General features: G+C 37.2%; 1 protein-coding gene across 1 annotated transcript in view; it reads left to right on the forward strand.

Moving 5' to 3' along the window:
• Nucleotides 1-10,285, forward strand: part of LOC146003168 (cell adhesion molecule 1-like) — a 257,335-nt gene extending 247,050 nt beyond the window's left edge. The window contains exons 4-6 of the mRNA XM_083141353.1: nucleotides 4,415-4,589; nucleotides 5,895-6,022; nucleotides 10,154-10,285. Of these exons, the coding sequence (XP_082997479.1) occupies nucleotides 4,415-4,589; nucleotides 5,895-6,022; nucleotides 10,154-10,269 (419 nt within the window). The 3' untranslated portion in view covers nucleotides 10,270-10,285. The remainder of the gene's footprint in view (nucleotides 1-4,414; nucleotides 4,590-5,894; nucleotides 6,023-10,153) is intronic.
• Nucleotides 10,286-17,856: the final 7,571 nt, after the last annotated feature.

The following is a 17,856-nucleotide window of genomic DNA, read 5'->3' on the forward strand; positions in this document are numbered from 1 at the left end:
CGAGCCTTAAGATTGTTAGGCACATAACTAAAAACACTTCGTACCGGTAGGATAATTAGAACAATACGTGAGTTAAAACTCGAATTCGAATCGAACTAATATTTCACAGAGACTTACAAAAACCTTGATAATGCCAGCCTCCGTGGCGGAATGGTTACCATAGCGCGCTACGACGCCAGGACATCATCAATTTCACTATATCATCACTTATTCTCATGTTCGAGATTAGCCACAAGTGGCCAAAACGAGAAGTAAAATAAACATAAATCAATCAAAACCTTATATTTGGTGTCTCCATGTGTTTCTGTCCTTTACCGAACAAATTTAGTTTATGTATTAGGATGGTTGTCCAGAATTCTAAGGTCGTAAGTTTAAATCCCACAGCCATTCAACTTGATTCGGCTTCTTCATGTTATCTCCCCTGACTTAGCGGATGCTGAAACGGTTCATTTAACGAAGTCCATTGGCATTTCACCCCATTTCCTTGACTGCTAAGACTCTTTTCAGAAGGCACCCTTTCTTTCACGTAGTACACCCAGTTGCACATCAACAAACCTTTGGCGTCTTAACTCACAGTCAGTATAATACTCTGTGGGCGTGTATTGTATCTTGTCCTTGTTTGTTTTTGATTGTCCTTTCATCGATTTCATCCTTTTACGGGGTGTAAGGAGTTACCATTTCGGAAAGCAACGAAATATCAACCTCTCTTTCACGTATAACATCCTGGGCTGCATTTTGCAGGCTAACGAGGATATGCTGTCTGGACTCACACTGCAGGGTGTGTGTTGTGTCTTTTCCATATGCAGTGGTCAGCATATCGCGCTACGACGACAGGGGTCCCGGGTTCGAATCCTGGACTGGGCAATGGGCATGGATGTTTGTGAGTGTTTATTCATCAATTTCATCATATCATCACTTATCCTCATCTTCGCAAATTAGCCAAAAGTGGCACAAGAAGCGAAGTAAAATAAAGCAATTCAATCAATTGTCCATATGTATCACTATTCAACCTCATCACCGCGATTCGTCAAAAGTGGCATAAAAGCGACTTAAAATATCCCTATCATCCCTCCCCTATCCCTAGCGGTTAACATAACGGAACTAATGGGCGACGTAAATTGAATCAACCCAGGTCCTAGAGATTTTTTAGAATATAAAAATTTCGTGAAATAGGATTGGAAGAAGATAATACTCGAGGAAATAAACGTGAAGATGATTAACAGTGACCAAAATCCCAAGGAGGCTTCTCGGAGTAAAGTAAAAAGTGTGGATAAAACCGGGCAAGAAAATTGGTTCTCTCCCGGTAGCCATGTAATGAAGATATAAGGCTTGCTATGCTTGGGTGCAACAGGCACTTGGTCTTTGGAAGAAGAGGGAAAATCCTTGGAAGTCCTTAGGAAACAGATTTCCTATTGGCCATGATAGAGGGGGAGGGGGGAATCAGAGAGAATAAGAGAGGGGGACAAGAAGTAATTCTTAGCACGGAATGCTGCTTCCACAATTCATTGGGAAAGAAATTTCTTCCCACTTTGTGGTTTCCAGAGGACTATTCTAGACTGCATTGCAAGCAAGGGTTCAAGTCTCAAGAAAACCCTCTCTCGCTGCTCGAGAAAGCTGTGTTGGTGCCTTTGACAAAGTGCGCAGGGTGTCTACCAGCCTTGAACAGTCAGGGAATTCTGTTTTTACGAAACTGTAGAAACCCTGGCATGGGCGTTTCCAACTTATCCTTTTACTTTCACGGTCCCCTCAGTTTAACCTATTGGTAAAAAACTCGTATCTAATAAGAGACATCCAATTAACCTTCTTCCGTGGAGTAGGATCTAGTCTGAGGCAGAGAAGTAAGGGTCACTAGGGTCCAATCCTGTGTGACAGAGAGAACTCATAACGCATCAAATAAAAGTTGATTTGCACTAAAATGAAATTTTGATTTCTTTAAAATGATCGTGTCTGATCATGTCAATATGATTGCTTATTGATTGATTTAGTTCTGCCGCTTTTAGCTAATCGAGAAGATGATGATGAATGGTGATGAGGTTAAATTGATGAGAGAACCATCACAAGCATACATAGTCACGACACGGTGTATTGCTTTGACTTACACCCCGTGTCAGTTAATGCATTTTAGTGTTTCGTACGAAACAGTTCTGATAAAAATACCCTTTAACGCATTTCGCTATGTATTTTGATGTACAAAAGTATAACATTATCAGTTTGTGCACTTCGATGTGATACGGAGGTCAAAAGGTTACGCATATTTTGTCAAATTTTGACTTCACATGTCACATAGATAATGCTCCCGCTAATGTATCTGGACTTACAGGTCCTAAAATGGTACAAGGTTTTTTAATAATCTGTCTTGTTTTCTTAACTTAAAAAAAATCCTTTCATGTCTTCTGTGAATTTATCGTTATATACAGAGATTAAAGATTTTTCCACTAGCCTGTTTCATTAATTCTTCAACTATTTTCATGTAAAAAATGCTAATTCACTAAGGATTTCTCTGACAACGTAGTGTTTAGTATAACTGACAAGTAGTAAAAGGGGCCCGGATCCCATTAACGGTTTCACTTTTTTCAATGGTTCGGATCACACCTTAAAATGTTAGTCCAGAAGCAGTTTTCTCATTTTTCACTGGCTCATATATCATATCAAACTCTGAATCTGAGAGATGAACATCGTCTCCAATGAAGCATGGGAGTATCCTGTAATAAGACGCATAGTGAATGTATCATATATGTTTTTAGAATGAACAATCTATGTTCCATTGTAGTGATGGTATCACTAAATGTTTAGTGTTGCCAAGCCTATGACTATTGCAGCGGAATTTCAGCAAAAAGTAATGTTATTTTCATCCGCAAGATGTGGGCAGTGATCCAGAAAAACTAAATACGTCATTCATGTGTTTCAATGATGAGTAACGAAGCCGGAAATGCAATTAACGGAAACGTGATATTGATTCAGAAACCCAGCACGGCTGCGGAAGCGTCAGACAAATTCTTGGCTTCCCAGACGAGCGACGGAATCCATAATCTCACGATGAGAACCTGGACCCCTTCTAATATCATTACCCAAGACGGAGTCTCCTTTATTAAAGCTCGATCTGGGAACGAGCTCGCATCCTCTCTTCAGCACCTTCTCCTCATCCCCCCCTCTCTCTCTCTTAATCTTTTCCAGAACTTCTCAGCACTCTCCCCACCCTTCAGACCGGAGCACTTCAAAGATATCCCCGACACCCATTACCTGAAAATCTAGTCTATTTTCACCCATTAAGACACACCCTATCACACTCTCTTCCCTTTCCTGTTTCGCTCAATAGCATATTTTTTCCACCTTTCCTCTGGATTCTCTCATTTTCCTATATTCTCCAGAGAGAGATCCTTCATGGAGCGCGTGCTTTGAAGTGTGATTATAATTAGGGTTCTAATTTGAGCATCTGTATCATGGGATGTATTTCCAACCGGATTAAACAATCTCTAAAGTTTGATTTATTTTGGATTAGCTTACCTTTTCAACACTCTAAATATTTATGTTAGAACTTGAAAAGTTTTCAAGATAACAGGAAATAGAGGAGCATGTCATGCTTGTGTTTGTGTGTATTCGCAGGTCTCCATTTCTATTGGAAATGAAAGGGCTTCAATTTTAGATGAGAGTGTCTCTCCTAGAGTTTCTTCTCCATGCACAACAAAAGGGTGTTCTCAACGTTATAGAACGTGAACATAGGCGGTGACCATCTCACATAGGTGTTTCTAACTATTCCTCTTTATTATTTCCTTCTACACTCACACAACTTTTTCTTCTCCAATTCTCAAAACTAATTCTCCACTAAACCACGATTTTCTCTCCAATACCTTGGAATGTCTCATCACAGTAAGGCACCAACCAATTACAAGTCGCACCAGCAAATCTAGACTTGGTAATTAGTTGCAATTTCTTGGAATACTGAGAAAAGTTTAATATATTAAATTTGCCCAGCTAGGCTGTTATCAAAAGTGTTGTTTTCGATCTTTGGGGGGATAACTCGGATGCTCATCTTGCACCACATTTTGAGCGATAACAAAGTAAATAATTGATGGTTGAGAGTATCTAGAAATAAGAATTAGTTAAAAGTGGCAGAAAGGCGAAGTAAAATAAACCAAATCAATCAATCAATTAATCGTCTCCCTTAATGTACTCATTGAAATTGTTGGGAAGATTTTTCACTTCATGTAATGTACTAATAGAAGTTGCCGGGAAATTTTCCGTCCCTCTGATAGTACTAATTTCATGGAAAATTTCCGTTTCTCTTTAATGTAGTAATCGAAGTGAACGGAAAATGTTCCGTTTCTAGTAATGTATTCATAGAAGTTGGAAACTTTTCCATGAGAAATTTTCTATATCTCCGAAAGTACTAATCTGCTATCTTGGTCTATTCCAGCTCCTGAACTGCAGATTGTGGATGAGCATGGACATAAAGTACACGACCGCTACTACAAAACGGGGAGTACTATCGAACTGACGTGCCGCGTGAGACATGTGCACACGCCGTCACATGTCATCTGGATGAAGGACACTCGCCCTTTGCCCTCCAAGGTCACTACAACGGGAATAAGGTAAGTTAAGAATGATGTAGCTAATGTTTAGCATATAATGGTTTTGCAGCAATATTCTGAAACAGGGATGATCGTCCAACTTCCACGCATAGAGGCTGGTGAGCGCTACGTGCAGTACGAGCTTCCCGTCTGTTCATCTCATGACTAGTTAGGAGCAGAGGGGAGTGGGAGTGAGGCATTCTTAGCCACGAATCAGATGGCGGGAGGAGACGCGACCGACGAAACCTCCTGGTTTTGCTCATACCCCTCCTTTCGGTCCTCTCATGCAACTGTACAGTACCGCTGTTCGTTCTGAAGTCCAAAAGTGAATGCGACAGCGCATTTTCACAAATACGGCTGACTGACAAGCCCTGAAGGAATAGATTAATCTTGCCAGGGATAGGGATAGGTAGAAACCAAAGCAATGTTGCTGCGTCAATAAACCTTTTATTCGATAATATATTAAAATGATTATAAAATTAAATGAGTGAACCAGATATTGTTCTTGCATATTTAACTCAGTATTTCATTACACATTCTGGATGTTAATGCAAAAGTCTTCCTACTACAGTTGAAAGTCTTCAAACATTCAATGTTACGAACACATACTAAAAATAAAAATAAAATAGCCTATATAGAAAATAAATGTAGATATAATTTTCGAAAATTTAATATTCAACTTACTTTAAAAATTCGTGCTAGAAGGAAAAATATGCATATTTTCTATTGCGATGATGTCTTAGTACATCTCAGTGAATAAGGAAGCAAGAACAAAGCAGATCATATTTAAACTTATGCTTGCACCATTGGCTATTGTTAGTAAAGACTTTAGTGTGCACGCTCATGCGTTGTAACAAAATAGTATTAACGCCACATAGTTTCGCAGGAACTCCACACCACACTGAGATGTGACGTTGGGTACTGTGTATGTCGCTTTAACACCAGTGCTAAAATGGTGTTGACTACAGTCATCTATATTTGTTATTTTAGCACCACTGAGGTTAAACGTTGTAATATACACTTCTCTCTATTTAATTACAAATACGTCGGTAGATGTCAGTAGTACGAAAAAAGTGTTCCAAGGATTATTACAGTTGTTTTAAGTTACTACACACGCATGCATCTTCTTAGAAAATGTAACGGGTATTATCGTACAACAAGACCTTATATCTTGACGTTTCGTTTGAGGTAAATTTAATTTGGTAAGCATTGTTGGTGAATTCTTAATATTAAATCTATTATTAAATGTGTGATGATGTGCATAGTTTATTGCCAAATATAAATATGATTTAGGTTGGTGTTTTGAATTTTTCTTCCTTATTGCAGTGACAGCATAACAGGTGCGACGGTGAGTCGTCTGGTTATCCCTAGGGCTGTGAAAGATGACACGGGAACGTACTCGTGTTCCATTTCAAAATTCTCCATGGTCGAAGTTCACGTGCACGTGCTTAACGGTATGTACCCTTATATCTAGCTTTTTTAGAGGGGTCATTTCCTGTGGGGAAAGTTCATGGAGGGGGGGGGTGTTCGCTGACTATGCATGCACAAATAGGACTCATTCTAATAAAGGTTTACACATTCTGCCCGATAAGTAATGAGACTGGATGTGAAAACAAATAGAAATGTATGGAAATGTCACTTACGTTTATTCAAAATAGTCCCACTTAGAATCCAAACATCCCTTTAATCTGTCATGTAGCTGGTCGAAAGCATGATGGAAGTCCTGTAATGAGTTCTGCCCAGGTCACTGTGTCACAGAACTTTTAATGTCAGTAATGGTGCTAAAACATTCTATCTTTCGTGGCTCACTTCAGTTTTGGGAAGAGGAAAAAACGTCTGGCGGAGCCAATTCTGGCAAATATGTTTTAAAGAATAGAAAAACACATTTGAACACATTGTTGATCTGAATCTGTTGGTTACAATATTGTATAAGTTGATTGTTGACAAGATGAGAGATTGTTGAGCGATTTCTTACATACCTAGCAGAGGAACAACAACTTTGCAAGTTTGTGTTAAATGAAATCTAATGTCGCAACGGACTAAAAAACAGTTTGTAATTCGTGATAACCGAAATTCTCGTAAGCCGATAAAACTTTCTATAAGATATAATACATACCTGCCGGGACCAACATTTTGTTCATGTTAACCTAGTGTTCGTCTGAAGCGAGTTTGTGTTAACGAGGGTTTATTGTATATTATTAGGACAAAGCTGGATACAATTAATCAAAAAACGAAACCTCGTGATGTGTTCATCAAGAAATCCTCAGGGAAATCCACCATCTTGAAAATACTTCAGCCATGTTGCATTGTATGCACCAGTTCAATTTTCTGACATCTGCTCGTACTCAGCATAGTGGCTTGATCTCTTTTAAAATTCTTACTTACATTATATTCAGTTTATAATATTTATCAGTACGTTTTCTCTATTTTCTTTTAAGAATGAAATGAAAAAATATTATGATTGGAATAATACCGTATTAATCCATAAGATTGTATTTTATTTAAACCTTTTGTGCAAGCTTCATATTGACCAGGGCATTCACTTGTTTACAGCAGTTGTCTACCCTCTGTGGTATTTTAATATTGCACAGTTAAGCGGTAAGCAAACTTCCTGATGTGTTGAGGAAACAGGAGTTTCATCAGGAAAATAGGTAGTCAGCTGTTTGCAATAAACAGGTAGAAAACTCACGATTCGGTATGGAGGAAGAGCTCCATGGCCTGGGTTTTTAGAGAGTAGACAGGCGGGGAGAGGAAGGACTTTTGATTTGGATTTGAGAGAGAGAGGAGGTCGAGAGAGAGGTCAGAGTGTCGCTGGTCAACAAGCAACGAAGTCCAAAGAGAGTTTATATAAATTGCATTCTACGTCATTCTAAATCGTCATTATCATTCTTCAGATAGACAGGTATTTATCCAACCAACATGCATGAATCAGGTTTGAAGGTTCATAAAACCAAATGAATGACCATTTACTTTTCTAACTGTTTAGAGATTGTATTTCAGATTTGCCTTTCGCAGCCAAGCATTTAGATTTGTCATCTTAATGACAAGTGCTTTCATCATTTATGAGGATGAATGATAAATAAGCTACATCACTCATTGATTTATTGTAGGTTTTGATCCCCTCATTCAGTAGAATGATACTATACAAACAACTTTCTTTACCACCAAATATATTTATTCTATTTCTCTCTGTGTGTGAATGCCTGTCTAATGTTTTCATAGCTCTTTCAGTTTTTGTGACGACAATGTACCAATTAAGGTACTTTACCCCCACCCGTAGATTGCTAAAACAGGGTGTCTATCAGTCAAGAATGTCAAGAAAGTCGAGAAAAAGTCAATAAATCAACAGGTAGGTCAAGAAAGTAAAGACATTATGTTTGTGGTCAAGAAGTTTTGGTACTTTTTACACTATAGTGAATTTACATTGTTATATATCTGTACTGGGATTTGATAAAATTGAATATATGGAAATCTAGAATTGTATTGAGTTGTGGTTAATATTTTTTTACATTGTTTCTTAAGAATTGCATTCTTGTATGCGTGAGGTTTTGTAAAAATATTACAAATAATAATAATAAAAATATATATTTTCGTAATTTTTAACTATACCTAAGTATGAGGCGATAAAATGAAGATTAAAGAGAAAGTTATGAGAAAATCAAGGATTTTGGATTTGTTATTTTGGTAGACACCCTGTAATAGACAAATTCTATAATTCGGTTCACAAGTATAGGAGGAAATTCACCATTTTACATATATACTAATGTCCAAAATTAAAGCAACAAACGGAAACTCTTTCCCGTGTGTCCATTTGACCACATAACACGATCAGGTGATAGTAATATTTATGATGTTATAGACAACTAGTTTAAGATAGAAAATAAACTAACCTTAATGTGCCAGGATTCAGGGGTGCCTATCCCCCCCAAGGCCAATGACGCATCCCCCCAAAAATCATGTCATGCGTTTCCCACAAATCATATCGTTCACGCCCTTAAACCATATCATAATCCCCACAAAATATTTAATTACGACAGCGTGTCTACCGAAAGTAACTTTTTCTTAGCTTTTCTGAACATTATAATTGATCTGCCCCTCCTCCCTAAACAGGGGTGCCATCACTCAAGACCACCCCTAAAATCCTTCATAATAATCGAGAATATCGCGTGGATCCCAATTTAAACTGTGGGTTCAGTCCCGATTAGCCTTAGAGTGCATAAAGTGGACTTAAAACACCAAATCGATAAATCAATCAGTACCCTTAACATTGAAGAATATTAATTTAATGGGGTGTCAATACTTTCTTAAGATCCCGAGATATTTAGTTTTTCCAGCTTTTCCTTTGGCACATTCGGGGTCGAAAACGTGTGGATGCCTTATCGCTGAATACAGTCTCCAAAATGTAATGTTCGAACTCTCTCTCCACTACAGAAATCCCTTGACAATCTAAGATTTAACTCTTTATCAAGAGCTTTCTATCTCCCCTTTAAATTTCATACTCAATCCAACCACCAAAATTTCCATGCCAATTTTAGACTTACTGTTAATATTGAAGAGTAGATATTGCCTCCTCCAAAATATTAATTCTCAGTCTCCACACCAGAATTTCTGCAACATTCTAAGACAATAGTAATACACAAGAATTGGATATCCCCTTCAATTTAATGCTCAATCCCCCCTCTAACTAAAGTACTCGCCATAATCTAAGACTTAGAGGTTGGATACTGCCCCTCCCCAAACGTTTAATTCAGAATCCCCCTCAGAACCCACGTGTCAATTAAGGCCTAATACATAGGAGTTCGATACCCGCCCCCTTCGATAATGCCCTAAACACTTTCATTTCTTCATCTAATGGATTAAATATGGTGCATTTAAGGTGTAATATATTAACATATATTTTGGAAAAGATATAAATATTGAATTTTATATTATTTGAAGGGAAATATCACCCCCCAAAAAATCTCGATGGCGCAACTTGCGCCATATAAACCCCCTGTGTGCACCCCTGCCAGGATTTATCAACAAAAAAAATCACGATAGCAACAGGTTAAACTTGGCAAATTTATCAACAAAAAAATCACACGAGGAAAGGATTTCTGTTTGTTGCTTTAATTTTGGACACTAGTGTATCTTGCTATGAGTTACTCTCAATTAGTATACATGTACAGTCACAGACACTTCTGAATTGTAATCATCCCCATGAGAAAGTCAATGGTATCCTTACAACCCAGAACTGACCGTGACTGTACAGTGGGATCCATGAGTATTACCCTGCAAATTGTCCATCACCATGTTCGTGCACTTTATTTGACTCAATAAGAGCTTCACGAATGAAAATAAACTCAAAACAAGCTTTTGAAACTTCTGCATCAGCATACATAAAAATCTATCTCTTAAAAACATATAGGATGTAAGAGAAAAATTAATGAAAATAGTCATGTACAATTTGCCGAGCAATATTAGTGGATCCCACTGTACAACACCGCCTATAAGGTAATAAGACTTGTTGAATTGTTGTTGGAGCTGTGCAGCCGCTATTAAGAACACAATGCAATTTATTTGAATATAATGACTGTTAATTGCAGGTGAGAAGCAGGCGGCCGTGCAGCACGATACCTGGGTGACTGCGAAAGCATCGACGCGTGGTGGAGACGCTCTACTCGTTCTGATGGTTGCCTTATTTCAACATGCGATGGGCTGATAGCATTTTGCCATTGGCGCATGGTTCTCAGCGCTGTAATCAATTATGTGTACAGTCACTACGTGGAGATACAAAGATACGGAATGTAAGTTCATTTATATATTTTAGAATTATTTTTTTACTTGGCGTATTGGCCAGAAAATAAGCCGCACCCTAAAAATTCGAGGGGAAGAAAGAAAAATTAGAATACTCGGATATAAGCCGCTCCTTAAAATTTCGATGGGAAAAGAGATAACCCGCATCCTTTACGTTCGAGACAATAATCAGAGATTATTGAAGGAAGAAAAAAATGTATTTTATTCTGTACATTGGACATTCTATGTCATAATAGCATAATAGAATTTCATAGTAGTCCTTGGTAGTTAAGCATCCAAACCATTATGTTCCTCCACCAGGTATCGAACCCGGGACCCCTTGATTAAAGGCGACGACTTGTTGGCCTATGACTCTGCATTCAAACAGTGATATAAATTTTGTTCTTTATTCCATCAGTTTAGTATAGCTAACTTGACATCTATGTTTCCTTGCATTTACTTCAGATTTACAGTCTACTAGGAGATTGATTAATTGATTGATTGATATCATTATTTTATTTCGCTTTTGGTGCCACTTTTAGCTAATTTGCGAAGATGCGGATGAGTGATGATGTGATGAAATTGATGAATAGACACTCACAAACATCCATGCCCACGCCGGGATTCGAACCCGTGACCGCTGGTGTTGTAGAAGTAGAAATGTAGTGTCACGAATATTTATAAATTTTCCCTGTTGCATTAGTGTGCATTTTAAAGAACTACATGGAGATTTTCATTCGAAAGTGCCTTTGAACATCAATTTTAAAAATTAAATGCAATGCTGTAAGGTTATTCTATCTTGTGAGTAAACAATCTAAGATTATCACTTGGATACAAATTCAAGTATTTTCCATAATTAGGTTAGAAGGTAGAAGATGTGTTACATATTGTTGCTTTATTTTAACTTTTCTGATTTACTTATTTTTTTATTGCGTCTCAACCGTGACACCAAGAAACAATTAATTTCTTTTACATTTCTTCTTCAACACCACTAGAATATTCAAAGGTCAAGTATTTCCTCTCTCTGTCTCTAATAATTTATTTTTCATCATTTAATAATTTCACAGAACTTTTTTTTAATTAAGTAAAGATGCAGTGATTTATCTGTCCCATTCGTGACACAAAATTGTTCACTCATAGTTATAAATCTTGGAAAGTATTCTAAGGGTAGTTATGATTAATCAACAGTGTTAAGTTTCATATTTCATTGCACGCATTGTAAGAAAAACGTTGTTTGACTATCAGTAGAATAATTACTTTAATATAAAAAATGTAGTTTGAGCGTCTCACCCGTAACAATGGAATTCAGAAAACAATATGGACCTGTAGAATTTCCCTTGAATACATTTTTTACACGTTAGGCAACCGATCAATCATTACCTTCAGTATTAACAAGTACGTAAATATTTTTCTTAACATACAGTATATCAGTACAGGTATACAGTACAGGGTGCCTGATAAGTCAATACCTATTTTTAAGTTGGTAATACATAATGTAGAGTCCATTGTATAACGACAATATCACTGGGAATGAAAACTAATTATGCAGTTAACTGAAAATGCCAACGCTTAGCATAGAAGAGCAAAATCATCAAAAAATGTCGCAGTGAATTGATGAGAACAGGTTCTGTGTTGGATTCGCAGCCGGCAACGTCGCGTGTGGAGGAGAATGTTTCACACGTGCGGGAAATGTTTGAAAGAAGCCCTCAAGACTCCATCCGTCAGGCCAGCAAAGAGCGGGCTGACACGCTATACCATCGAGACTGTTGAAAAGAATTAAATATCCGTCCCTGAAAAGCCTCGTAACGTCCAGCAAATCTTTCCCGAGGACTTTGAACACCTCATGGAATTTATAGATATCGATCGGATGGAAAGAAAATAATTCTCTACCGATTTCCATACCTCGTACCTTGCAGCAATTCTTGCTCGTTCATCTGTGCTAGGCTTTGAGTTGGTGTTTTAACTCCACTTTATGCACAGTAAGGCTAATCGCGACTGGAACTACACTTTAAAGTGGGATCCGAACCACTATGAGCCTCCAGCTAGTATCGAACCCGGGACCCCTTGATTACAAGGCGACAACGCTACCATTGCGCCATCGGGGAGGCACCCTGTGCTAGGCGTTGTGGCATGTTCAGTTAACTGCAGAATTTGTTTTCATTCCCTGCGATAGTTACAATTATACAATGGTTTCTACGTTATACAGGGTGTCTCAAAAGTAATAGCGCAAACTGACACAGGTGAAAGTACACGATAATAGAAGCAAAAAAGTCTCAGTAAACATGGGTCCGCAAATGAGGCGTTTTCGAGATAATCGCGAATGTCGCCCTAGATGGTAAAATGCTCATAATACAGTAAGAAAAGTCATTGGAGATCTCATTGCTTTTATTGAAGATTCAAGTTACATCCTGTATGATTCCAAGGCCACCTCTCGGAAATGTACTGTTTTGTAAACAAATAGCAAACCTCGGACCGCGCAAGGAGTAAAGCATTTGGTGTTTACAAAATTCAATCAAAGACGGCTTGTAACCACACATTTGCACACACATTATTAGCATTTTACCAACTAGGACGACGTTTACAAACAATGAAGTCAGTGGCGGCTTGTGATCACACATTCGCGATTATCTCGAAAACAGCTCGTTTGCAGACCCATGTTTACTGAGACTTTTTTGCTTCTATTATCGTGTACTTTCACCTGTGTCAGTTTGCGCTATTACTTATGAGACACCCTGTATATTACCAACTTAAAAAAAGATATTGACATATCAGACACCCTGGAACTTGCATAAGCTAGCTGTACTGTTGTATTATTTAAAAATGAGAGATAAGCACATTCTTTTTATTAAACAGCATCCGATATGATGAAATGTAATAGCCAAGATATAGCGAATATAAGCCACACCTAATTTTTCCACAGTTGAAACCTGGATAAAATGTTCGGCTTATCTTCGGGCCAATACGGCATTTTACATCGCTTTTTCTCTCTCTGTGGGCTAATCGTAAGACGATTATATCCAAAACTGTAAAAGTATATTCCACCGTAAAAAATGACCGTGATCGTTTTTATAGTATTGACGGTCAATACGTACACTCCGTCTTTGGAATCTGTGGAGGAAAGCTACGCATAACGATAGGGAAGGGGAGAAAGCAAATGGAAGGAGCTAATAGTGTGCGCTACTGCAAACGGCGGTAGCGGAAGCCACGTTTACCCCTCCATGCACTCACTTCCCTTCTCACGAGTTCATTGGCCAAGCCCTCTCGAGTCATCACTTGCGCAAAGACTTGATTTCTCTCGCTTGCTCTAAAGATTCCCAGGACCGAATTATGTAATTTAAAAATGTATTTATGTGCACGCAACTGTACTTGTTTAGCGTTCCCTTTTCTGCTACTTTTGGCCAATCGCGACGAAGAGGATGAGCGTTGATTAGATTCATTTGAAGAAGGCGCTTGGCCACCGTCCATGATGTAATTTATAGTTAATCATTACCATTAGCTATCAATAGCTATCATTATGAATGATAATATATTCAAATTTCAAAGATAGCTGTTTTTGTAAGTTAAGAGATGTAGCCAACGACTTCACAAAAAAACTTTTTGAAAAAAAAAATGTCAATACCAAAAGAGGTAGCTAAAACTGTGTGTATGTCTGTGTGTGTGAGAGAGAGGGAGAGATAAGACAAACTATATCTAAGATACATAATATATACATTATAACATACCTTAAGAATTGTGTACCTTGTTGCTAATAACTTGACTTATCTATTTCAGTTTCGAGTTTCGTGAAATTTATAATTCTCCCCAATCTTATATTGCATTGAATGTGTGGACCTTTACAGTGTGCCAAAGTGTATAAAATAACGTGCAGTACATTTAAAACAAGAATAAACTTGTAAATCGTGACGAAAAACAAAAGTACAATAGAATGCCACTTCATATCACTGACGTTGAACAGTTGAAGTGTTTCTAACTGTTGAAATAATCAGTTCGACAGTGAGTGCTTCCTATTTGAACAGTGCTTATAAGCGAGCAAGTATTTGTTGAAAGAAATGTACATACTCACATATGTGCGTCGTGTACTACTGCAACGTGTTATCGACGTACAAATGAAAGCTGCTTGTAATATGCATTTTATTTTATCAGCTTCGACCAAACGATTTACACGCAAAAATCTTTCCGAAACAATTGTATTGTTTTAAATAAATTTGTTATCTTAAAACGAACAAATAAACTCTTGTGTGTTGAAATGTAAAGCTTTGCCGAACAGAACGATTGTAAATATATATTATTTATTTGAGCTACAGTGTATGTACTATGAAGTGACAAACAACAAACACTTCCCGAGGATGAAGAATTTTTATAGCAAGAATTTCTGCAGTAAGATGTAAGTGTATCGTGGTGAGTATAACAAAATGTTCAATCAGGTATATTATGGTCCCGCTAACCCTTCTTCCACGCTTCTGTTGTGGTTATTTTAGTCCAATCTCTACCGATTTATGTTAAACCGAACTGCCTAGGTTGTCATAACATCTTTGCCTTACCTTGGAATCTATCCTACGGCCCTTAGCATTAAAGAAAGTTAATATAACCACTACACCATTTAAACTAGACTATATGTTTCCGTTGACCAATGCAATACCCTTTCATGTCCTAATAATAATATTAATAAATTGATGCAAAGGAAATTGGGCAAACAACAATGGAAACACAAAATATACAATCCAAAGTTGTATATGTCTCTTCTAAGTGAGGTTTGGATTCCCACAATTGTACGTTTCTTTCGAATTCATATGTTGATCTAACGTAAAGCTATTTTCAGATTTATTTTTATCTACCTATCACTGACAACAATACTATAAAATGTTCATGAACGTTAACGCATATAGTCGAAGAAACAAGAAAAACTGGTTAATAATTAGGTTTCGTGACTTTAGAGTACATCATATGTTTGAGATAGTTTATTATGTGAATTGTGAAAAGGATTTAAATGTTAAAATTTTTATACGATATAAGTACAATCTGTAGAGAATTTATAACGAAAGCAAAGTTAACATAATCCTGGTTATGTCTAAGTAAAATGGAAACCCAATTGGTATTGTTTAATGAAATAACAATGCGTCTGTTTCTTTTCAATGAAAAATTCTGGTTCGCAATGGTAAATCATCAGTGAATCTTGAAATAAATGTAAAAGTGAGTTTCACAACTTATTTGGCCTGAAATGACCTGTACTCACACTGTTGTATGGACAAAGGATTTGTCTATGATAATGAAATATAAATTTCTTTGTCATTCAATAAAGTATTTGCTATTTATATATACATATTAATTACTATCGTTTTTGATAATATGTATTTGTGTATGGCCATTTGTTATAATTCACTTTCAGCTAAGAAAGGAAATTATTAATGAAAAATGCAAGACCCTGTTTATTTTTATTTGTGTATTTGGTTCTTTAGCCAAAACTTGTACATCATTTGTATTTGCTTATTTTATGTTACTCTTCCATAATTATGTTGAATGTTGGTGTAAAATTGGAATTTATGTGCTTGCGTAATATAATCGTCATAAGACATTACATGCATGCTCCTTGAAACGAACCGTTAACAGGTATACCACAGATTAGGTATACCAACATTAAACATAGATGTTACGTAGATGGATTGGTTTCTTCGTGATGACGTAACGATGCTAGAAGGTGATTTTATTTCATGAAACGAATATGGAATGTATGAACCAGTTTGCACTATGCAGATAAAAAATGCCAGACAACTGATCACACTTAATCGAGTACGCAAATATGCATCTCCTGATGTCAGTTGATTTCTTCTTCATAAATAATAAACCTACTGTATTTACAGTTTCTGACTTCAGATAAATTAAAATAAGCGGTAAAAGTTGTTAAAAGACAAAAATATTAATAAGGGGGCATTTTAAGGGCGTTTTCATTTAACATTGTTTTGTTTCAGAGTTCTTTACAGCCTTCATTTAAAAATGTATGTTTTCTCAAAATTTGGGGAGGGGCTATAGCCCCATCAGCATCTCTCTGCGTAAGCCAGTGTATCCGAGTATGCACATTTGTGTAGTAACAGGGAGAAGGTTTATACGTTACATTATTTTGGTTCATTCATAAAAATTAGCTGAGCTGAATTGTTATTTTATTGCAGAGTTCCTTCTTTTAGGAAACTTTGCAAAGTCAGGAGTGTAGGTGGGTCAAAATTGTAGAAATATAAGTTTTAAAGCCGAGAGTGAAGAACATATGTGAAAGAAGTGGTAGATAATGAGAGAGGAAGATAAATAAATAAATCAAGAAAGAGAGAGGAGGGATAGATTGAAGAAAAGAAGAAAGCGAGCCAGAAACAGAAAAGAAACTATGGAAAAGAAATGACAAGATGCTAAGTCAAGAAAAAGGAAAATGGACATATGCAAAGAAAAAGACGAAGAAAGGGACGACGGAAGGAACAATTTTCCTTTCTTCCATGGAAAGGGCAAGTGGTCCCCTATCCCTCCAAACGAAAACATACAAACCTCTGTGGTGGAGTGGTCATGGTAACGTGCTAGGAAGCCAAAGGTTCAAGATTCGAACCCTGAATGAGGAATGTTTCATAGTCCTAATGGTATCGTGTATTTCATCACTATCGTAGCGATTAACCGAAGAGGCTGAAAAGCGACTACAAATAACCAAAGTAGAATTTTTTAAAAAATACGTCACCATTTCTGTATCTTTATACTAATATTGACTGGATGAAATTGATGAAGGGTTGTTCACAAAGCAACACCCATGTTCACACCAGGATTCGATCCAGGGACCTAACTTATTTCACCAGTTAGGCGTGTAAAGGATGGCCCTTCAATGAACACTCAAATGGCAACCTTACTTTCACGTAGTACACCATGGACGGTTTTTTGCACAATGGCGAGGCCCTGGCGTCTGGACTCTCAACCTGTGTAACCCTCTGAGGGGCTCTTATTGTGCTGTCCGTATACAGGGTGTCTCAAAAGTAATAGCGCAAACTCACACAGGTGAAAGTACACGATAATAGAAGCAAAAAAGTCTCAGTAAACATGGGTCTGCAAACGAACAGTTTTCGAGATAATCGCGAATGTGTGATTACAAGCCGCCACTGACTTCATTGTTTGTAAACGTCGTCCTAGTTGGTAAAATAGCAAAAATACAGTATGAAAAATCAGGAGATCTCATTACTTATTTTGAACATTCAAGGATTAAAGCACTCGGTGTTTACAAAATGCAATCAATGACGGCTTGTATCCACACATTCGCACACATTGTTAGCATTTTACCAACTAGGACGACGTTTACAAACAATGAAGTCAGTGGCGGCTTGTAATCACACATTTGCGATTATCTCGAAAACGGCTCATTTGCAGAACCATGTTTACTGATACTTTTTTTTGTTTCTATCATCGTGTACTTTCACCTGTGTCAGTTTGCGCCATTACTTATGAGACACCCTGTATATTTGTGATTGTCCTTTCATCCATATCGTTTTATCGG

This window comes from Lepisma saccharinum, chromosome 19, assembly GCF_977018435.1.
Source record: "Lepisma saccharinum chromosome 19, izLepSacc3.1, whole genome shotgun sequence".
Taxonomy (NCBI): Eukaryota; Metazoa; Arthropoda; class Insecta; order Zygentoma; family Lepismatidae; genus Lepisma; species Lepisma saccharinum.